At 34.9% G+C, this 24,700-nt stretch overlaps 1 protein-coding gene across 4 annotated transcripts in view; it reads right to left on the reverse strand.

The window, feature by feature from the left end:
- Window positions 1–946: 946 nt before the first annotated feature.
- The window catches only part of Dpy19l1 (dpy-19 like C-mannosyltransferase 1), a 102,305-nt gene continuing 78,551 nt past the window's right edge, over window positions 947–24,700 (reverse strand). For 3 of the 4 annotated variants that reach the window (XM_046460619.2, XM_046460617.2, XM_046460620.2), the window contains 9 exons: window positions 21,191–21,292; window positions 18,872–18,943; window positions 16,931–16,980; window positions 12,765–12,789; window positions 11,919–12,038; window positions 10,396–10,570; window positions 9,522–9,621; window positions 8,266–8,391; window positions 947–3,815 (listed from right to left, as the gene is read on the reverse strand). In XM_046460619.2, coding sequence (XP_046316575.1) covers window positions 3,659–3,815; window positions 8,266–8,391; window positions 9,522–9,621; window positions 10,396–10,570; window positions 11,919–12,038; window positions 12,765–12,789; window positions 16,931–16,980; window positions 18,872–18,943; window positions 21,191–21,292 — 927 coding nt within the window. In that variant the 3' untranslated portion in view covers window positions 947–3,658. The remainder of the gene's footprint in view (window positions 3,816–8,265; window positions 8,392–9,521; window positions 9,622–10,395; window positions 10,571–11,918; window positions 12,039–12,764; window positions 12,790–16,930; window positions 16,981–18,871; window positions 18,944–21,190; window positions 21,293–24,700) is intronic. The other variant, XM_046460618.2, reaches the window with a different exon arrangement.

Raw genomic sequence — 24,700 nt, forward strand, 5'->3', positions numbered from 1 at the left:
CTGCACATATGGCATGATGCTACATCATGTACAACCAGAGAAATGAAAAGTTGTGCTCCATTTGTGTATAATGAATCAAAATGCATTCTGCTGTCCTACATACCTAATTAGAATAAATAAATTTTAAAAATAAAAAGTTTAAAAAAGTTTTTTGTTTGCTCCTTGCAAGACCAACTGAAAAATGCCTTCCAAGAGTTAAAACAGGAACTATGAATAATTAGTTCCAGACATTGAAATAACCCAAATGTGCATGAGTAGGATGTCATGTTAGGAATGGAATATGCCTTAGAGGCCAGCCTTTCAGGTATGGAGCAGCTGTTCTCAAGTGTCATCCTAAGACAATGCCACCTAAGAAATGCAAATTCTATGATCTCCATCTTAGGCCAAGGGAATCAGGACTTTTGTGGGGGGGCCAACAATGTGGATTTTCCAGGTGATTCTGATGCCTGCTTATTTTGAGAAGGACTGGGTTAGAAAATCTCATGTCCCAAAGATGTCAGAATTAAGGTGTCCCTGTTAGGAAATTAGTTATGCAGGAATGAACAAAGCTAAACTGACTTTCCTCCAAAGGGGGGGAAAAATAATGCAAAAACATGGAGTTACAATTTAGACACCAAAGCAAGATACCAAATTGCAGTTTAATATATAAAAAAAAAATAAAACTTTTAGCCACTATGTATTTATCCCTAATGCTTATGTCCCTTGCTGAAAATGATATAAAGCAGTACCAGTGACTCTTGCCATAAATATAAGAAACGTCTGATAATCCCCGTGCCTATCATCACCAATGAAGAACAGGAGTTTCATGGAACATACTAAAGTTTCTTCCTTTTTTTAAAAACTGCAATCTGAGTCAAACCAGTTCATAGTTATCTGACTATAAAAGAAGACTTCACATGTTCACTGTCAAGGTAGAAATGAAAATAGAGGCAAGAAAACCACTTCCTACGTTTTCATGATCTTTTTTATTTAACATAGATAGTACATGTAAACAAGTGGCATAAAATTCATAAAAATACAATACTCCTACACAATATCAATTTATTCCTGATACATCCTTTCATTTTCTCCTTAATGTCACTGGCCTACTTTAAACAGCACTTTTTCTGCCAAGCATTTTTGGAGGCTTATCTTTTTATGGAAACACTGCCCCAGCTTTGTTTTTAAAAATATCATAGCAATAGCATTTTCAATCGCCTCTTTGCCCATCTTTCCTTTTCCCATACTAAAACAAAAATATTTTTAAGTGCTAAAAACATGTAAAATACTGAATTTTAATACTGCTTTGTCATGTATACTGAACCTACTACTACTCCATGTTACCATGAAAGTATTTAATATCCTACAGCACCGGCTGCTACTGGAGGTGCTCAAGGCTGAGTGTGCCATGGTCCCTCAGGCTTCTGCTCTAAACAGACTCACCTAAAATAGAAGCAGAGACTGCTGGTGGAGTTACATTAAGAAATATTGTTACAAAATAATTCTTCTGGAAAAAACTAATTTAGACTGCTTTTAATGTTTCCCAGCATATGAAACAATTTGTAACAGTATTTTAATGTTTTGTTTGCTGTACAGAATTTCCAATCATTACATGTGAACTTACTAGGAAGGGAATTGTTAGAGGGTGAGAAGAATAGAGAATGACTTTAAAAGTACGGTTGAAAAACTATCCTGAACTGCTGGATATGCAACAGCAGGTGCACTTGTTGAGGAACAACTGCAGATAATGCAGCACACACCTGCCCTCTCCCACCCATGTTGACTCTCCTCTTCAGCCCCAAATGCCTTCTTCCCATTTTTTCTGGATTGCTGCATTATTGATCAAATGTTACTCCTAATCCAAAAATTCCCCAGCTGCTTCCCTACTTTTGGGCAACTGGCAAAGCCTAAGAAATAAGATGGTCGAGTAGCAAATGAAAAAGAGTGACTGTACATCTACAGAACACTGACAGAAGCAATCTCCTGAGCTGACTCCAGGTAAGGAGAAGCCCTGGGAGGTGCCGGCTCTGGGGCAAGGCTGGAGATGGTGCCCCTCTCGGAGGGTACACTCAGCTGTGCATGCTCTCTTTTGCAGCTGACCAATACAAGCAAACTAGTGCTTCCCCCAGACCAGGCTTGTCCTTGGGCTCTGGTAAGAAGGCAGAAAGAGAACAGCTCTTCTGTGGCTCCCAGGAGTGGTCACCGGAAACCATCCCTGAGGACTCAGGTCTCAAGGACAATCCACAATGAGGTTAATCTGCCTGTGGTTAATAAAGAGAACACTGTATAATTAAATGTGTAGTCAGCCATAATCATGGTTTGCTTAGAATTTAAAACCTGAAAAACCCTTTCTCAAAATAATGAAGATTCATCATTTTGAACAATTTCACTTCACACAAATTAATTTCTAAGAAACAAAAATTTATATGAGGAATTCAAAGCAGGTTTGGAAATTTTTCAAAATAAAAATAGAAAAGGATAAAGAAGAAGATGGAATGTACTTATTCCTCATACTCAAATAATGGTTTTTAGAACCAAAATTATAACATAAGGCTTAAGGCTTTGTCTTAATAAAGACAGGCAATCTGAAAGTAAAACAGAAAAACTCATTCGTTATCATTATTTGTTTACTTTTTTGACAGAAAAAATTAGTCATGTTTCATTGTATCTTAGTAGTAAAAGAAGAATTACCATATGCTACAGTCTACCATATATTATGTCAACCTGAATATACATTAGTTTGTAGATGCAATATATTTGGGGTTGTTCAAAATAGTTTGTTTTTTTTTTTAAACTAGAATTAAACATGAAAAAATTTTAAAGTGGTTTAAAGTCATTAAAATATAAACATTTGAATAATACTAAAAATGAGAAAAATACAGTTACCATTATTATTATTATTATTATTATTATTATTATTATTATTATTTTTACTAAGAATAAGTACTTGATAAGCAACTTGGGTAAATAGCACTTATCTGAAAAAACCTTGTGAGTGGTATAGAGACACAAGAATGCCATATGGTTGGAAGTTAGAGGGATTTGGTCCTAACCATTAGCTTCAAGAGTCTGGATTAAAAATGGGCAGAAAAGGCCTCATTCACAAGAGCAATAGAGAACAAAATGAACACGAGGAAATGAGATGAACAGATAATTCCAGAAAGCAAATACCCACATTTGTGCCATTTACTAGAACTCAAGTAATGAGAGGGCTGGCGGGACTGAAAACCTACATGAACACTGCACTGTCCAAAGACAAGAGCAGGAGGCGAAGAAGTAAGCAAGGGGCGTTAATAGTCCACAAACTGTAAGGGAAGCCCCAACAGAATTCAGAACTGATTACATTTTTCATATGGCCTTTGTCATGACCATCATATATTTTTTACACAGCTGGCTTTGCTCACTTTAGCACAAATATTGAAGTCAAGTACAAGCATATACTCATTTGCATAGCAAATTTTAAGAGGTGCATTAAAATGGTAACCAACTGATGAGGGTATATGCCATTTTCACAATCAGAATAACATTCAAATTTACCAAATAAAATGTTTTCTATTTGAAAACAGTTACCTATAAAAATTTTGGGGATTTGAATTAAAAACAATACATGACTTATTAGCAAAACATTAAAACCATTACTGATGTAATTCTCTGTAGGAGGCAGGTCATGAAGTAGTAGTCATTCTTTTATAACTTCTAGAACTTTGTAAACACTGTTCTGGAATACAGTGGTGAAGTGAGGCTTTGATTCCTTCACCAAGAGATTACATAAGGGAGTTTTCCCAGCATTGGCAGGATCTTCCACATCCCAAATTTCAGGCATGCTGCAACCAGGCCTAGGAAAAAATGAATGTACCCATTAAAAATCAGTGCACATTATATATCTACAGATAAAGCAGAGCATACTTTTTATATTCCTGATCTCATCTCATTTTTTTCTTCTTAACTTAGTTTTAAAAAATGACAGTTATTTATATTTTGGTAATCTGCTGTAATTCCTCTTTAGGACAAGGTAATGCAGCAGAAGTGACTATAAAAAAAGAAAACAGACCTGCAGAATACATGCATGCAGATGCTGGAACAAGAGATACCTCAGTGAAATTCTGTCCCAGTTATTTACCAAGAATGAAGTGTTGGGCTGTTTCCTTCACTCATCTCAGTTTCCACATTTGTGAAATGCCCATGACATAAATTTGTTGTGAGGATTGAGAGAAACCAGATATCTAGCATCATGCCCAGCACATAAAAGTGTGTATTGATTTTTTTTAAAAATTATAAATGGTAATTATGTTCAGTTTATAGGGAAGTTGCATTAATTATATTCTACATGCATGAATTTAAAGAAAATTTGTAGTTTTAAGTTTATATCTTAGCAAAATGAAGAATTCAATCTTAAAAGCAATACATTTTTATAAAGAATGGTGTGAGAGAGTTTGGTACCAAGTAATATTTGCCTAAATAAGTGCTTCAAAAAAGCTTCATCCTTTATTTTAAATCAAAAACACTTTTCACAGATACAAGGTTCTAGAGTTTGATAAAATTCACTTTCTTATTTGGTTCTGGAGAAATCTTACAAAACAGAAAAACTATAGAGAATTGACCACTGCTTATGTTTTGTTATAGCTGCTTCACTTGTTTTTGAAATAACAGAAAAAAACATTTCCAACGAGTTCTGGGAGTTCCGTGGCAATCTCACCCAGCTTTCCCCAATGTAGTAGGAGAGTAGCTGCTTCCTCTTTTTTAATAACAGCTTTAACCTTAAAGTAATTTGCCGTTATAAAAACATCAAAATACAGAACTAAACAAAGTAAAAAACTGAAAGTCACTGTTATCTCCAAAGTTATTTCCCAGAGGTGACATCTAATAAGCATTCAACATATATTCTGCAAAACCTTTTTATATGATCATACACATAAACAATTACAGACAAGAAAATATTTATATACACAGATGTTCCAGGGTTGTTTTCATAGAAATGGGATTATTTTAAAACTTGGAAAAATAAAATGAGGCCATTTTCCCCACCTTAGTACATAAAAACCTACTTCATTGGTTTTAATAGTTTTTAGATTAGTGTTATTTAACTTTTCCTTTAAAAATATAATTGTTTTCAATTTTATAATTAAAAGCAATGCTATTATCAACATTTCTATGCCTATCTTTCTTTTTTAAGTTAAACATCTGGAAGCAGCATTATCATTCAGTCAAAGAACTATACAACTTTTCATTTTGTCAGATTAACTCTCAGGGAAGTTTTGCCAATAAATATCCCTATAAGGTGGGTTCCAGTGCATATTTTTGGGTGTGTCCTCAATAATACTGAATTCCATGCATCTTGAACATCTATGATAATATGGCTGGGCTTGGGGTTTCCACATTTTAATTTCCAAGCAAGTCAAGATCAATCTATTACAACACTGAAGAGCCAGAAATGGTAAATAGTGAGTAATATAGGAAGTAGAAAACTACCCTGAGTTTTCCAGAGTTGGACAGCTTTTAGGAAAAAGAATGGACAAAAAGCTGCTTTTGTGAGCTCTATGAGCCTGCTACAATGCCCTTCAGTCCTTCTGTGAATTCCCTGAGGTTTCCCCAGGCTAGTCAGCTGTATTTTCTAATAACATTAGTGATGCTGGACATGGTAGTCAGTCCACACCTGTAGTCCCTGCTATCTAAGGATAGGAGTGCAAACAACCTAGGAAATATAGGGAAACCTCATCTTAAAAAAAAAAAAAAAAGCACTAATGAGAATCTGAGTTATTTTCTTCTGAATATATGTATTTTACTTTTAATTTTATGTCCACTCTAAAATTAGACTTACTGAAAAAAAAACAGGGAACTGAAAATAAAAGAGTAGTGTGCTAAAAACTCACCTACAATTTACATTCAGGTGTATTTTAGTATTTGTATTTGTAGACAGAGTGTGATGTATTCAAGGACTAATCAAGGCATTAATGAAGCCACTTGCAATGAGATCATGTACATTCAGTGCTCATAAATGTGCCAGGCACAAATTAAGCACTGAATAAGCATTAGTCCCTCTTCCTTTTCCTTTTCTGAGTTCCCATTTCCTTCCCAGGTTCTGACATATTTTTATATTCCAATAATCTAAAAGTGTACCCGGCTGGCATAACCAATGGAGAGTGAAGGTCACAGCGAAAAAGAAAACCCCAATTCTGGTAGAAAGTTTTGTCAAGAAACTCAGTTCTGGGCTGGAGTTGTAGCTCAGTGTTGGAGTGCTTGCCTAGCACATGTGTGGCACTGGGTTTGATCCCAGCACCACATAAAAATAAATAAATAAAATAAAGGTATTGTGTCTATCTACAACTAAATAAGTAAAAAAAAAAAAAAAAGAAACTCAGTTCTTTATACTGTAGATATCAACATGAAATAAATATTTGTTCCTCTTCCTTTTCCTCTCAAGTGTCCCATTTGCTTTCTGGTCAGAGGAGAAAGCACAGTTTTTGTATTGTTTCAGATTGCTCATAGTGGACCTGCCCATGGTCTCCTGAGAGCATGTACAGTCTGGCTGAAAGCTTGAAGTAATTGACAGTGTTAATGAGTGGGGAAAACAGAAAAGAGAAATGCTTCTGGACTCCTGCTGGAACCAACACAACTATGGCACATCCAGGTCCTGATGGGGGAACCCAGCACCCAGCTTGTGAGGCTAAGTGCTCATAAGTGATCTGAAGCCAGTTGAATAGCCGCTGCCTTTATATTCCTTCTTATGTACATAAAACAATGTTCTGACTATCAGAATATGACATTACTACAGTTATGCAAATCCAAAGAGCTTTCCTAACACTTTAGAATGCAAAGCCTCTGCAATTTGCACATATTCAAAAGGGTCTAGAAAAATAATTGAAGAATCTTGAGTCAAGGTTCACTGCTCACTTAGAAGAAAAAAATACTATAAAAATTATTTTTATGTTCCAATAACCTGAAGGAAAGTGAAGCCTAAGAAAATAAAGACCCCAATTCTGTAGAAAGCTCTTTCAAGAAGCTTTCTTCCCATTGCAAATTTTGCCCACCATTGATTTATTATAATGATCTTATAACACTATTATAAGAGATGCTTATATCTTTTTTGTCCTAAATTTATAAATTAAAGGTAGTACATGAATTTCACATATATATCATATGTATTTCAATTGACATTGTCTTAAGTACTTAACAGCATTTTCTAAACTATAAGAACAATAGCATTTTCTATGAATCCTGATTAAATTCAAGTAATCTGGTACATATTCATAGAAAAAGCAGTTAACAATTATTTAATTTCCTTTTGGGCAAAGCTGAGTAGATGTTATGTAATAGAACTATTTGCACACAATTTTGTCTTAATAGCCTTGTATACTGATGAAGTATATGGTGGGAAAGTATAATCAAGCTATAGATACAGCACAGAAATAGCAACAGATACACTGAGAATCTTTTTAAGATGATAGTGTTCCATAAAATAGTCTTGATTTCTGGTGAAACTGCTCATGAGCTGGGCTCCTCCTGGAGGAAAGCTTTGGTCCTTTAATAGTAGGCTTCTGTCTGTCATCTGCTGTCTAGTCACCCAACTGTAGCATTTCTACACAGTCAACTCAGAATCTACATTTGCTTTTGGGATATTACTGATACCTGTAGCTATACTCTGCTTAGTAAACTCTGTGAGAACAGAAACTTTTAAACTATTGTTTAAAACTATTAACTTTCAAACCATAAACTCCATGAGTCACAGCTGATTTATTTCCTGCTCATTTAAGACATGATATATCAAGAAGGAAAAATTTCATTCTCAGTTGATGAGAATCCATCACATCCATTCACTGGACACTGCACAGTACAGACATGTGGTTTAGACCAGAGAGGCCCTGATTCTTAGCTGCTTGGACCACTTTACTACAATGAGACTACCTATTATTTGGTTTCAGACTCTGGAAGTCTTTTGAAAGAAAATAAATCCAGCTTTAAGTAAAAGTTTTTTAAAAACATCAAAGGCAAATATGAACAATTTGGGAGATTATCAATCAGTTCTAATATCCCTTTAAAGTTGCTGAGTGCAAATAAATCATTAGAAAAGATACTTAAAACAACTAGAAAAGAAGACAACTCCAAATAATAATATAAAAAGCTTTTCCACTTCCACTTCACAAAGTGTTAAATATATATGTATATAAAATATATGTATACAATATAAATATATATTTTAAACATATCACCAGCAAAATGCCTGTCATGAGCCTACATTGACTCTTCATGTTTCAGGATTATAAAATATTAACTCTGTTAAATACTCACTTGGATCTTCTTATACACCATGACTCTTCTAGAATGTAATAATTCACTTTTAACTTTACCAATTCTTGCTTCACTTCTTCAGCTGCTTTTCGACTATACATTGAGTATACTATTTTCGTTCTGGCTCTTCAAACAAAAATATGTGGGCAGAAAAATTTAAGATTAAAAGGACAGAGCTGGCATTATTTAAAAGAAAACATGGAATGGGACTACAAGAAAGGATCATGCAGAAGAATCAGGACAATAGTAAATTCCTCATAGTAGTTTCTGCTAAGGGGCAATGATGAGGTTGAAAGCTGAAGGCAGACAAGCACGAGAGTCCTAAGAGAAGAATGCAACTTTAACACAAGTCAGCATTTTGTTTTTGTTTGTTAACTGTTTTTAAATTCTTCACCACTCTATCACCCATAAGAGTGAAGAATCCTTTTGGTGGACAGGGATGATCTACAACAAACACAACAGAACTATTCTAAAAGGGCAACAGTCTCAAAACTTGATATCAATAACACTCAGCATTAAATGGCCCTCCATCTGACTTCTAGATTTATGAAAAATTAAACTTATTTAACAAAATTGCTCTGGAAATTAGTTTATTGTAATTGATTTTTAAATGAAAAGCTTTTTGTTTGTAAAATTTACATCCTGCTATTATGCAAAACAATATACTAAGAGGATTCACCTAATCATTTAGGAAATAAATAGCTTTCCCTACCCTAGAATACACATCAAAATTAAATATATTTTCTCTTCTAAGAGAACACAAGTTTGTAATTTATGGGAGAAAAAAGTCTCCAAAAACACCCAAGGATCATTCTAGCAGGTAAAATTGGTGAAAAGCAGAAAAAACTCTCTGGGAATGAGACTGTATTTCAACTGACTCAGAATTCAAAAAGAATGGCCTGCAAGAAAACTGGGAGCCAATAATTTTCTGGGGGAACTGCAGGATAATGACTAAGGACCTGGGTATTCTGGAACTTGTTAACCTCCACACAATTGATATATGATTTCTTTCTTTCTGCCTTGTAGAAAAGACAACTCCAAAGGTTATAATCTTACTGCCCTGGGGAGCCTAACAGTTTTCTTTTGTTTTATGTTTTCGTTTTTTTCCTAGCATAGCAGTCTTATTTCAGCATTCCAACCCTGATAACTGAAAATCTCAGTTCACTACACATTTTTTGAAACTTCCTAATTTTGCTTGTTTCTCCACTCACTATTTATATAGGAAATTTGTTTTGAACAACATAAGAGGTACTAACCTCAAGCCTGCATCTTCATAATGTGGATGGTTCACAACCGGCCGAAGGGCAGACAACTTCACACTTGCCATAGTGGGCATGGCACCTGCAAACACTGCATCTGGAAACAAGCAGAAGGCCCAAGGAGGACACTGGCGAGTGTGAGAAGGGGTTTCCTTCTAGTTCAACCCAATCATCTCACAGGTAAGAGCTGAGGCCCAGGGACGTTCATTACTTAAAGATTTAGTGGCAGAAAGCATGAAGCCACGTGGCCAGTAAAGCAGAGGTCAGCAACTAGGCTTGGATAAACTGTTTTCTTGGAAATTAGAGCTTTATCACCTCATCATTGAGGATTTCTTTTCTTTTCAATATCTCAGAAATCTCACTGATTCTAGGGAAGAAATATCAAATTGATGAGGAAAGTTTCATAGCACCAAGGAATTCTGGAAAATGGTTTAATATTCAATCATATTAAATGATTTAATATTCAATGCTAGTATCATAGTTCCCTTTTTGGTACATGAATAAAAGATTGTATTCCATGAGTTCAAGTAGGAATGTAAAGGACTAATACTAAAAACTTATTAAGAAAAAAGTGTAATAAATTTATTTTTAAATGTGGCATTTACAGTTTTGGATAAAGTTTGAAAAAATTCAAATACATGGAAAAATAGCAGAATAAATTACCAAGAAAAGATGCATGACATTAACATTTTCCCTGCAAACCATTTAATAATAGTCAGGAATAACATTTACTATCTGATGCTTTCTCTGTGTTTTTGGATACACTAGCAGCAGTACTACTTAGAAACAATGACCACTGGAACTAACTTTGGGAGGGTTTTTCAGTAGTATATAAAATTTTGAGAAAAACTCTCATCAAATGTCTTTTTACCTGGTTTGGTACTATATTTGATCCATTCTATAAGTTCTTCCTGTGGCAAATTGCTGAACTCCCCTACAATATTCCACTGGGTTTGAAGATTCGCTGAACCTTGAATTGACATTGCTGCTAGTACAGCAAAAACAACAGCACCAGGATGCACTTTGCAAAAGAGCCATCCAAATAACTAAAACCAAATTAAGAATACATCGATAATTGTTAGTACAAAACAGCAAGTATTCAATAAGGAAAAGGTCTTCCCAGAAAAGAGCATACTTTCTGCTACAGCACAAGATAAGGAATAACTATCCTAAGAAAAGGTTCCAGAGACATTGATTCATAGGATCAAAAGAATTCTACTATTAGCTTTATATAAGTGGGACAGGACTTAAGAAGCTGTTCTCTCAACCAGCTCTCTATACTCCATAACCAGGTAAAACCAGGACCAGCTACACAATTTAAAGGCCCTTGTTCAAAATCATTAAGTAGTTAGAAACAGCAAGAACAAGTGCAAGGTCCTTCTGAGCTCAGGGCCCCATGCAGAGGTGACACAAGAGGCTCCAGTCCTGGGAAGCCAGCCCAGGATGAGGCTCTCTGTTACTTGGCACATTGTGGGATGGGTTTGAAGATGAATGACACCCAATCAGCCTCCTTTCCTGGCCCAGTCTAGAGAAGTCAGAAACCAGGGAAGGTGGTGCCCCTCCAATACAGTTCCAACATTCTGATGGGAAAACTTGAAGCTGGTCATTTATTCCATACTAAGATAGTCCACCTTCAATATCAGCACTTTGTTCTGAATGTTCTCTCCTAAATTATTTTTTTTTTGTATGTCTGCAGAGTTGGATCTCAAGCTTCTTGAGGTCATATATATACTTTTTTTTTTTCTGTCCATTACTATTCCCATCCCTAGACACCTGTGGCTTAGTAAATATTTGCTAAATTTGAGAGAGGTGCTACTTTTGCACCTTGGCTCGTTGACTGATGAGAGGGTGACACTATGGAGAAGCATAAATCAGTGAATGCAGACCAAGGGGGCAATTCCAAGAAAATACAAGCAGTAAATAACCAAGGATGAATTAAACTAAATTTCAAAAAGTGAAAATCAGGAATAGAAATAGAAATGTACACTCAGTAAATGAGAAAAATATACTTGATACTCAAGAACATATTATTTGAAAGGATTTTTATAACTTGAAGTTAATTATTAGAATTCTTTTGTGATATGGATATAAGAAAATTATTTCTATAATTAAGTCCTACTTTCTATCAACACCTGCATTTATTCCTCATGAATTCAGCATGCACAGATTAATGTGTTGAATAGTGCCAAGGACTATTTTATAAGTTAGAAGACTAGGCAGTGATCAGTGTTAGTCCTTATACTTTAAAAAGCTGAATACAAGACCATAAAGAAATTTAACTATAATGACTTACAGAAGCATGGGTAACTCAACATCACTTTAGGGCCACTTGATAATTAAAGCTGGGGTCAAATTATTACAGCAGTTAAAACTCCACCATTATGACCATGTTACCTGTCTAGAGCAGATCAAGGAAGCCATAACACACATGTGTGGTGTCAAGAAGAGTTTTAGTCTCATAATCAAAATGCCAAGGGCTGTATAAGCTAACAGTTGCAATGCATGATAAACCAGCTGAAAGAAAAAAAAAAGTATTTACTCCTACTATTCATAAAGTTTAAGAATATACCATTAAACTGGGAAATATACAGAAAAGGCTCCTTTTTTCTTTGTAACAAAGATTAATACTACTTTCATTTCTGAAATTTCTAAAGCAGTTCTTAAGATTTACTTTCAAACTGTATCATTTTAGTAAAAGACTAAAAATTTGAAGTCTATAAGACAAATACTTCTGTAATTCCACTGAAGTCAAGACTGCTGTTAATAAAGCTTACATTTCTGACCCTACCTTGGTGTTATCACCAAACTAAGGCAAGGAGAGTGGTAAGAGAAATGATTGCTCCTGAGGTGCCAAGGAAGCCAGGCTGGCTCTAAAAGACATGGCGGCACAACATTGAAGCTGCAGGACAACGTGAGCTCAGAGGAAAAGTGGTTACCAAATCCCACAAGGACACCTCACTCAATGGGCTCCAGAAATCAGCTGCTGTTACTATGAGGATTATCCAAGCAGAGCAAATGAATTTCCTACTTGTTTTAACAAATGAGTGGCCAGTAAATCTGCATGTAGCATTCTCATAAAAACATATACTGGGCTATTTTGAAGATGATTAATGACATTGCCAATACATCAAGAAACCAAAACTAGAAAGGAAGATCAAATATATATATATATATATATATATATATATATATATATATATATATATATTAAGATAAATGTTAGTAATGTTAAGTCTTTACCTCTCCATGATCAAACTGATGTTTTCTGAAACAGAAAAAAAAATACTGCTATTATATCATTACTGAAGCACTTACTTCATTAATTTATATTTTTATTTTGTGAATATGAGTTTTACAATCTCTATAGTATTCCCCCAGGACACATATATGTAAATAAAAATAACTAAAAGTTATACACCAAAACTGGTATTATAACCACTTAAGACAGTTTATTTTTTAAAATGACAATGTTGTATTATATCCTGAATATATGACTACTTGGTATTTATTATTATGACAATAATAGCATGCTTTGTGTACCATATGCCTCACTGGTGATATGCTAGCAGAACAGAGAGTGCAAAAGAACTCTATGGCTTCACATTCCCACACACAGTGAAGTGGGTCCCTCACTTTCCCCATATTCTGCAGCTACAGTAGAGACAACTGAAGGTTGGGGGATCACATACTAGATTTTTCTCAGCACTGGCTGTAGAATATACAAATATGCACAACATTCCACCTTTAACTTTCCTTGACAGCCCTCATTTCTCTAGAAAGATCCATGCTTAGAGGCTGATGACTCCTGCCCACATCTCTCCCTATCCCTCCATTGATTCTCATCACAGCAGTAAAAGCAATCTTTTAAAAATGGTAAGGTGGTTGTGCCAGTCTGTCTTTAAAGTCTCCAATGGGCACCCTTTGCAATTAATGTGAACTTGCAAATCCCACCAACTGCACATGGTCTTCCTAAGCTGGCCCCACTTGTCTCTTCCCATACTGCCTCTAGTGCTCTTACCACAGACTAGTTCACCCCTTACTATATAGAGAGGCCTCTGGCTACCCTATATCCAGTGTCCTCACCTTGATCATTCCTACACCTCTTCCCTGACTTACCTTCTTACACAGAAAATGTTCTTTTTAGTGGTGTGTCTCTCTATACTAAAGTGAACCCTTCAGGAGTTCAGGGTACAAATCTATCCATCCATCTACCCACTCAATTTCATTGAGCACTAAACACTCTGGAGATAGAGGATTAACAAGAGAGAAAAAATTTCCACCCTCACAGAGCTTACATATAAGTCAAAGGAGACAAACAAAAAGTTAATACACATGTCACATGGTGACAAATGCTGCAGAGAACGGGAAACAGAGTGAAAGATGCAGGGGTCATGAGGTGCCTGGAAAGGCATGCATTAACCAGCCTGATCACCTAGTCATCAGAATATCTGTATATTCTACAGCCAGTGCTCAGAAAAATCTAGTATATGATTCCCCAACCTTCTGTTGTCTCTATTGTAGCTGCAGAATATGGGGAAAGTGAGGGACCCACTTAACCTGAAGGAGCTAAGGGGAAAGCACTGAAGACCCTGAAGGGAAGAGTACTTCAGGCTGAGAGAGGAAAGGGATGTAAGAGCTCCATGGCAGGGAGGTTCTGATGTGCTAACCACAAACTCAGTATGTTGAGACAAGAGGGAAAGCAGAGAATGAGGAGGAGCATGATGGGACAGATCACAGTGGCTAAGAGGCCAAAAGACACAGGACACTAGAGACCAGGATGAGGGCTTTGATTTATTCCAAGTGATTTGGAAAACTGCTTGAAGACAGCAGTGACACAGTTTGCCTTCTGTTGAAAGGCTTTTTGCTTTTCAACAAAAGAACAGGCCTGGGCAGCAAGGGCAGAGGCAGAAAGTCAGCAAGGAGGTCAGGAGGCAACAATTCAGGGGAGGTACTTGTGGTATGGACCAGGATGGAGGCGCTCAGTGGTACTCAGAGTCTGCATATAATTTTGAAGGTAACAATGGCAGGATTTGCAGATGGATTGGGTGTAGAAGTGAATAAAGAAGAGAGTCAAGAATGAGGCCAGGATTTCTGAGATGAGTCATCAGGGGGATGAAGATACCATATGGAATGGGCAGTAGGGCATACAGTCAGAGGTTCAGGTCATACACGTATAATTTGAGATTCTCACTAGATACCCAAGGAGAGATGATTTTTTAAAAAATCCGTCATCTGGAGTTTAGGAGAGAAGTCTGAGCCAGAGATAGAAATGTGTGAATTGACAATATACATCTTCTCTTGTGATTCACTGGTATGTCACCAAGACTTAGAACAATACCTGAAACTTAGAGCTCAACACTTTTTGAATGAAAGAACAAATACATCAGTAAACCCCTACATGTGTTTCATGTAATCTTAGGACATATCTGATTTAGGAATTTCACTCAAGAATATTGATAAATTATTAGCAAACTCAGCATGTATATGGATAAATAAAAGAGGGAAAATGGTCCCTTCATTCTTCTTCTTTCATGACAAATAAAAATTAGCAGTTTCCAATGTTAATATGCACTTATTATTCCAATTTACAGTCAAAGAAGGGGAGTTCCACAGCTACCAAATGTTACCAGGACTACATTTTGACTGGCTTCAGAGCTCATACAGTTTCTACCTCGTGATGCTGCCTCTACTTCACTTTGCCTCCTAAGTCTTTGAATGAAGGGAATACGGGTACCTCATGCCTTGATCAGTAAAATGTATCTTGAACTCCTTGCCTTTTTATGACATGACATGACTCTGATACTTATGCAAAAATGAAATGTCAATATACCATTTCCTTTCCAGAAAAGAGCTCTAACTCTTCTTGAATTGAAAACCTCATGAAGCTCAGTGGTTTTCTATAAGTATTTCTATAGCCGAGTTGTCTTGATGGGACAGTTTATTTCTGTGAAAAGTTATACCTTTCTCTTTCAAAGCTACATACTACATGCTATAACTTTATAGCTTCTTCCTGAGCTCTTCAGAAATAATCTTATCTCAAGTGAAGAGAAAGTTTGTCAATATATGCCAGAACCTTTCTCCTTTCTTCTATCAACTCAAATGCTTCAGGTTCAGGTGAGAGCACAGTCATAGCACTATTTCCAAATGAAAACAAGGATCCCCTTAAAAGCACATGCAATAAGCTATCACTGTGTTAGTAAAAATTATGAGGTGAAGGACTACGCTGTGTATATTCTTGCTATAAAAGAAAATTCAGACACACAAAAAGTAAGTCAACAATCCCTACCTGCCCACATCCCCAAATTCAAAAGAATAAAATTAAAACATCCTTCACTCAATCTTCCACTCCCATATCTTAACAGTTGTGGATTTTATCCTTCCAGATCACTCCTATGAATAAGTAAACATATAAAGTCTTCATATTTAAATAAAAGTATAATTGTTCTACATGTATATTGTTTGGCAATTTTTAAATCTACTGATGGATGATGAAACTGTTTTCATCAAGATGGCTCAACATTCCACTCTATGACTGGATCAAAATTAAGTCAATTCCTTCCTAATACATATTCTGGTTGTTTAATTTTTTTCACATTGCCCATGATAGATAACATACTAAACATATTTTTACCATTATTTCTACATTTCCATGAGCATTTCTATACAATTAATTTACATTGTGGGAACCTGCTGGCTAAACTCCAGGCCTACTGCATTGTTTGCTATGTACTGCTAAACTGTACTCCCACCTATTTATTCCAGTATGTACTGGATATTATTTTTACAAATCTTTTATGTAAAAAAAAGCTTTTAGTCTAATATTGTAAGCATATTCTCTGTGTTTATTTTTGTTTTTACTATATTTTAATATTGGCTTTATCTGGAATTGACTTCATGTAAAAAGTGAGGTATGAATCCCAGTTTTATATTATACTGCTCATTTCTCAAAAATAGGCAGTTCATTGGTCCAAAAACCACTTGCAGAAAAATTTATTTTCCCTAATTAACTGAGAAAACTATGTCCTTCAAGTACAGAAGATGTGCAGGGCTCCTGTAACATTGTAGTAAATAAAATGTGAGGGATACATAATTGATGTGCTGTGCTCTCCACAAGCAGGGAACAATGAGAAAAGCTAAGAGGAGGAATGAAAATAATAAAAAATATAAATTATCAAATGCTGAGTACACAAAACGTAAATATAAAATTAAATAGCTAATAAATAGAAGAGATAACAAAATTATTTTCTTTAAATATTTTTAGTTGTAGATGGACACAATACTCTTATTTATTTATTTATTTTTATATGGTGCTGAGAATTGAACCCAGTGCCTCACATGTGCCTGGCAAGCGCTCCACTACTGAGCCACAACCCCAGCCCCTACAAAATTCTTAATAACATGTTTACCTTATATGTGTCTGTTGTTTAGCTAAGATGCTCCACATATCACTAATAATCTGTAAATAGATTTTTAAACACTTTAGTAAAGACTATTTAAGAAAACAATTTACAGCATCTTCTAAACTTTAAAACTCTTAGTTGAAAATATGCTAAGTATGGAAATAACAGAACACTCAAAAATAGTAATTTACAGCAATATAAACTTATATTTGTATAATATTTGCTCATATATAGTACTCAATATTCCTATTAGGTAAGTTATACTACTCTCCTTTAGTAAGTAAGCAAGAAGCTCTGAAGGATCTCCCTAAAGGAAGACAACTACTAAGAAGCACTACTGATCTTGAAACCAGATCTTCTGGCTTCAGATCCACATTTGGTACTGCTTCCATTATGCAAAGGTGTTGGGAATTATCTGTCCTTAATCACATATATACAAAACTAGAGAACTGGCTCAGACATAATTACAGTCAGAGCATTCAAAAGCCAAAATTACTCGATATTCTGTTGTACTTAATAGTAACTGGGAAGTCATCTGATCTAAATCCTATCCCAATATGGATGTTTCTACAGCATTGCCAACAGTTTCCAGACCTTGGCAATATTACCTAGCTGCTGCTTGAATCTGTAACACTTTCCTAATTAGCCAAGATCATTTATGGTTTGAAGTCTTTCCTTCCTGGAATTGGCCATAACTTTAAGGAACCAGAATAAATGTAATCTTATAAATGGGAAACTTTTAAATATTTGAAAATAATTATCCTTTCTCTATTTGCATCTTTTCTTCTTTAACCAAATACCCCAGCTTTCTTAACCTGATCTAATAGTTTCTGTTATCTCTTGCCATCCAGGTTGCTGTCTTATGAACACATTCTGGATGGTCAATGTCCAATATTTTTTCAGTATCTACCAGGTGCACACCAGTAAGTAAGTATACAAAAGAGCAAAGCAGGCATGTGCCTGGCACACAGTGGGAACTATGACCTGACTGAAATTGAAAAGTGAATACAAAGTTGAAAACTACACAGCGCTCACTGAAGGAGATGGTGTACAGCCCATCTTGTTCTTTCCTTATATTTTAGTGGACACAATAATCTTCTAAATCAGCATGTGTCAAATGGGGATGGTAATATCTACCTACCCCATAGGGATGTCAATAACCAATTGAGATGTGCATGTAAAAAATGTTTTGAGAGTGTACAAAGCACAGACTAAATGTATGAGAAATAATTATAGTCCATAATATTCTACAAATATATGATATTGAGTTAACACATCAATCACTAGTTACAAATCAGAACTTTTAGGGCTTACTGCCTCTTTATTTGATCACAGGTTAATATCAATACATTCTCTTAAAATACTCAAGAGTTACAATGTTTACAAATTACTAAAAACATTGAGAGTATCATACCTGTTCTTCCCTGAAGACTGGACCCTCTTGAGCTTGGTTTACATGTAGGCTTAGAATTGCATTATCAAAGCCAACCTGGAAGCCTAAACATTATCTAGCTCATCAGTACATCGTTAATTCTTTTTTTTTCTTTTGAATAAAGACAATTCAAAAGTCACTGACACTAATCAAATCATCTAGAAAGGTATATATTAAATATTTCGAGGGAAATATTACATAGAAGTTAAAAGTAATAATTTGCATAGGCAAAACTAACTTGTATCTGGGTTAATACAGTCTCTGATCATGTCTTCCAAAACTAGATGACTATCAAACTTGAGTCACCCTGTTCCTATGTCTATGTTACAGTAGCAGAGAACAAAATATTTTTAAGATTCCTAAACATTCATCAAAGGCTATTAATAAGAAAATATAGAATGTTTCAATAAATCAAAACAAAACACTGATTATTAAATAGCCAAATATATGCAAGTATTATGCAAAAACAAGTGAATATTTTATTGTAAGAAATAGACCTAAAGTGACATGCATACCTTTCTAACGACTGCAATGAATACTACAAGTACAGCTGGGAGCAACAAAGTCTTTGTATATCTCAGAGGAGTCTGCAATTGAGAGAGATGCTTTATTAGATGGAAATGTAGTTTCACTAAATAAAATTATTTCAAATAATGAAACAGGTAAATTTCTAAAAGCATAAGAAGAGAAATATGAACATTCCACCTATCAAAGGTCCAATCTACTACTGACTCTCATCATAAAAATGAAGGTGCATTTCCATAGAAACAAATTTCACCAAAGCATTGAGCTGGAAATACTAAAATACAGTTCCCAAGTACTTGTAAGTGTGAAATGTGAGCAGAGATTGCTTTTCATTTTTTGCATGCTACTTGCTTACTACTCATCTGAGATTAAGTAGAGAGCCTTTAAGTGGATCAAACTTCCCTGTGCATTTTGTGGGGGGTATCCACAATCTTTTTGATTCATTCATCCCCTCCCAACACACAAAAAATATACATATGACAAATACTTATGAAGGAAACAAAAAGATATTTTTACATTTGCTTTAATAACAAATAAAAAACTACAAAAATGTTAATAACAAAGCCTCTACACATCATGATACTGTGTACCTCTCGATTATCTCCCCACCCCAAACCACTGTTAAATTTTGATCTCTTATACTTTGTGTGTTAATTATAGGTAAATAATATCCTATCATTTTATTTACTCCATAATACATCTCAAACATTACATGTTAGTATGGTATCATAATAGGGAATAACTTGCTAAAACTGTCCTTCCTCCGAACTGTATGGATGTACATTCCCTAAAATGGCACCTCAGGACTGTGTCTCAGAAGCACAGTTCCTGAATTCAGATACCCATGGAGATGGGGAATGGCATGCTGCCAACAGCTTTTCTGTTTGCTTCAAGTTGACTGAAGTCTGCTATGCCTTGGTAAACAATTTGCTTCATCACAGAACTAATTAATACTCTCAGGTTGTAGTGGCACATATGATGTCTTCAGTAATATTAAGGGACTTCTACCATATCCTGCTTCTCCACTGGTGTGGAGAAGAAGGAGTTTACCTTCTATTTCCTTTGCCACTTCCCTGAAGGAGGCTTTACCTTCTGTGAATATGTATTTTAATGTGTTACAAGATACTCTTTTGATTCTTTCAGAAGGTTCAACACCATCATTCATAAAACTTTAACCAGCCATTATATGTCAAAACCATAAACACAATAAGTGAAAACTGAAAGACCAAGTGGAGTAAGCTGGACATCTTCAGGATATACTCAGCACAGAATGGTTGGTGGGTAAGTTTGCACTATGGTCCACTGGTTTGAAACTCAGGACAATGGGATAACACAGTGGTACTGCAGAGGAAACAAGTATGTCCATAAAATATTGTTGGCCATTTTTTTTTTTTTTTTTTTTTGGTACCGGGGATTGAACTCAGGGGCATTTGACCACCGAGCCACCTCCTAAGCACTATTTTATATTTCCGAGGCTGGCTTTGAATTCACAGTCCTCCTGCTTCAGCCTCCCCATCCTCTGGGATTATAGGTATGTACCACCACGCCCACCACTGTTGGCCAATTTAATACATTCATACATACAGCCTCAATAGAAAATGTGTAACAGATAATAAAATTCAAGAAATCAGTGCCACATTGCTGGTGTTTAAATGGCAAATATATACATGTGTATTGAACCAAACCAGCTTATAAAGTATTCCCAAACAATATTTTATTTAAAATACCAAAAATACTTTCTATAACATCTCATTTTATCTTCACAATATCTGCTTGTAGTGTGCCACTAGAAACTAGTAAACTATAACACAAAGAATGAGATTCACTTGTTCAAGACCATTAAGTAATATTGCAGACTTCTATCTCAAATCCACTAACCTACTCTCTGGTTTCCTTCTAAACATATGAATAAAGTTTTAGAAAGAGAAACATTGTTGGAATGAAAACCTGTGCTCAATGATATTTAAAAGCAATGAGATCATTCAAACCACCACAAAATGAATGGAAATGTAAAAGCTTGAGAGGGCTGTCACTAATAAGACAGAACTTGAAAATGCCCCTGTGTTTACTCATCCAAAAAACTGTGGCTAGTCTGAATGCATATTTCGAAATTATCAAAATGAAAAGAGACCATATATTTCAGGGAGCTGTACTAATGTAAACAGAAACATCTTCCTTAAAGCTGCCAGATTTTCCTTTTCCTTTAAACTGAGATAAGAGCACATATAGAATCTGAAATAACAGGGAACCCTTAATGAAAAATATAGGGGCTAAAATCCATTGAAAGAAAACTAGAAATCACATCTTACCTCCTTTTCCATAAAGTCGAACTCTGCTGCACAGGTATACAATAAAGTATCAAAATCCTTATAACTGAAGAATTTTGATGTTAATAAGTTGCCAATATGAGCCTATTAAGAAATAAAGTGAGGAACCATTACATTAAACTAATTATTGTCATAATGCACTTTAATCTTACAAGTATTTACAATAGTTTTTACTGCATTACAAAGCTCACTGTTCCCATACTAGACTTTTTTGTTGTCGTTAAGTGCTATTCCCTCTCACAGCAGCCCTTTCTTTTGCTGATCAATGATAGCTCCAACACCATCCCACCTTCCACTCTCATCAATGTACCAAAGTCTTCTTACTGGGTTTTCCTGTCACTGTGCTAAACCTGGTGAAAGACAATGCACAGCTCGTCTTTGTTAGAGCCAACCAGGAAGTATGAGTTTTGGAACTCAGACAGACTTAAGTCCATCATACAGGAACCTAGGCTATAGAGTAAAGAAGGGAAAATATTAATTCTGAACTCTAGAAATGGGATTTAAAAGACTACATGAAGAAAATAAAATGGTAAGGTGTTGGAGTAAAAGTACCTTTTGACCAATAACCAACCCTCGTGTAATTCTTCACATTACCAAATGCACTCACTTACAACTGCCCACAAAAAGCAAGACAAGGGAGGTGGGATTATTTTCAATTTATAAATGAGAAAACTAGGGCTTGAAGACAAAACAATTGCCAAACTTCATTATTGTCTAAAATTGCCAATGTTCATTATTGTCTAAAAAAGCAAAGACAAAAGAAAAGAGGGGAAGTTATATCTAAGACACACCAAACCTAAAATTCAAGTGACATCTACATGAAAGAGAGTGAGAATAGAAACTGAAGTGTGGTAGGAATGTGATGATGCACTGCAAAACACTCTGTCTGCTAAGGGAAGACATGTATGGTGATAAGTTTAAGCAATCAGTAGGGAGGATATATGGCACCTAAAATAGCAAAAGAAAACAAATCCCAAATAAATGGAAGAAAAGGACCCTACTATTATGTTAACTGCCACACATGCAAAGAGATTAAATTCACTAATTAAAGGACAGATGCTCATATTGGGATTAAGGAAATAAATCCACTCTTACGTTTTCTACAAAAGATATACTTAGAGATAGAAAAGTTGAAAACAGAGAATAGAAGAAGATAAATCAGATAAATCTGAAACAAAGAAATCTAGGTTTGTTATTATAATATCTCACAAAACTAAATTCAAGCAAAAATATGTAAAAAGAGACAATGAATAATATTATAAGCTAGTAAAATGAACAGCAAAGCAAAATTATACACATCATGAACATATTTGGAAATAACCATCTAGTCAAAATATATTTAAAAAACTGACAAAGCTGTAGGAAGAAACAGATAAGCTGACAGTATTCATTGGAAATGTTAAACCCTGCTCCCTAGAACAGAAAATGCTGACCAAATTAAGATAAAATTTGAATAATATAATTAATAAGCTCATAAACACTACAGAATATGAACTTTACAAAGAGATCATACACATTTTCCTTTAACACTGTAAAAATTTTTAAATGTTCTTATACCATTTATTTAGCTGATTCCAAAATATTGATAATTTTTTTTCCTGATGATTAATGCAATAAAACTAGAAAATAACTAGGATGGCTTTTAAAATCATATCGTTTAGAAACCAAATAACATAAAATGTAATTCTTTTTAGATTAAAGACAATCATGAAATGATCAATTTGTAAAATACACAAAAAGTACCTACTTATAGCTTTAAACCATTTACCAGAAAATAAGGGCAGTGACAACAAAAAAGGTAAGTTTTCCCTCAAGTTTGATCTCATTCATATGAGAATCTAAAAAATCTGTTATCACAGAAGTAGAAGAATGATTCCCAGAGGCTGCAGAGAACAGAAGGGAGAAGGGTGGTAGGAGAAATGTTTTATTGCATTACTGATCAGAAAACAGTAAAAGATAGGAGGAACGAATTCAGGAGATGTATTACAGCAAGGTGATTAGAGTTAACGACAGTTTATCATACTTTTGAAAATGCAAATAGGGTGGATTTTAAGTGCTCTTATCACAAAAATGCTAATGATATAATAATGTATAGTGTATGTACATTTATATGTATATACTTAGACACATATATACATACACACACATATAAAATGGTTAAATCTAGTTATTTAAGTTAACTAATATATATATATATATGCATACATATCAATATAAATATATATAATTCCAAAACATCAAGTTGAACATAATAAATACAATGTTATCTGTCACATTAGAAAATAAGAACTTGTAAATTTTCAAAAGTTAATAAATATGTAAGTGAACATTTCCCATATATGCACATATGCAAAAATTTCAGTAATTTTAAAATCTAATTATATTGAATAATGTTTTTTAAAAAGTTCAACTAAATTATCAAAGCTTACTCCATATGAATTAGAAAGTTTCCTAAAGATGTTGAAATTGAAGTGAAAAACCTACTCATAAAGAAAACTCCCAGCCCTAAGGGCTTTCAATATTGAATTTTACCTAACATAAGGAAGAAATATCAATTCTATAGAAATTCTCTCTAAAAACAAGAGAACTAAATATATTCCCACAATTTTATGGGGTTATTACTCTAAAACCAAAACCAGACAAAATTATTATAAGAAAAGAAACTATTACTAATCATCATGAATATAGGCAAATTGTATAAAAATATGAGCCTAGAAAATCCAGCAATATATAAGAATAGCACAATGTGAGCAATTAAGGTTTATCCCAGGAATACAAGGCCAGATCAAACTCAAATATCAGTCAATGTGGGATTTTCAGACATGGAAGAGGTAAAAAAAAAAAAAGCAGGTAAATACCCTCCCCCAAACAACATAAAATTGAACAAAATTGCCACTACCAATCATATCAGGTTCTAGAAATCAACCAAAAGGAAACAATCCACTGAGAATTATTCAGTGGTTTAAAAACACTCAAACTTTGGTAAAAACTGTAGGATGCTGCTTTCCTGCCTAGGCTGCCCCACTCACCATCAGTTCCACCACCACCTCCCCAGATCAGTCAGTGCAATGGTCCTACCAGGTAGAGCTGGTCAGGAAGAAACCAAAACTTCACCTGGAAGAAGCTGCATTGATTTGGGCACAGAGCAAAAACACACCTGAGTTCAGAGGTATTATCTGTAAAAGCAGTAAACTCAGTAAGAAATAAAAGGTAAAAGCCTTTCTTCCTGTCTGAGCCTAGGTTGCAATCCCAATGAGGTAAACAGAGGACTGTCAGACTAGTCAGAAATTCTACAGAAAGAAACAAAATAAGATAACCATCATGGCCACAGATAAAAGTTCTCATATCCCTGGAGGACTGGAAACCTGCATACATGCCCAGAGGAGATCCAAGAGACCCCTAACTCTCCTAGAGTCTTTGGCTGACAGGATGGAAAGTGACACGCACATTCAGAAAAGACCCAAGAAGGCATGACAGGTAGGGAAAAATGGG

Source organism: Marmota monax, unplaced genomic scaffold (assembly GCF_021218885.2).
Source record: "Marmota monax isolate L192 unplaced genomic scaffold, Marmota_monax_Labrador192_F-V1.1 WCK01_AAM20220418_F8-fsc00107, whole genome shotgun sequence".
Lineage (NCBI taxonomy): Eukaryota > Metazoa > Chordata > Mammalia > Rodentia > Sciuridae > Marmota > Marmota monax.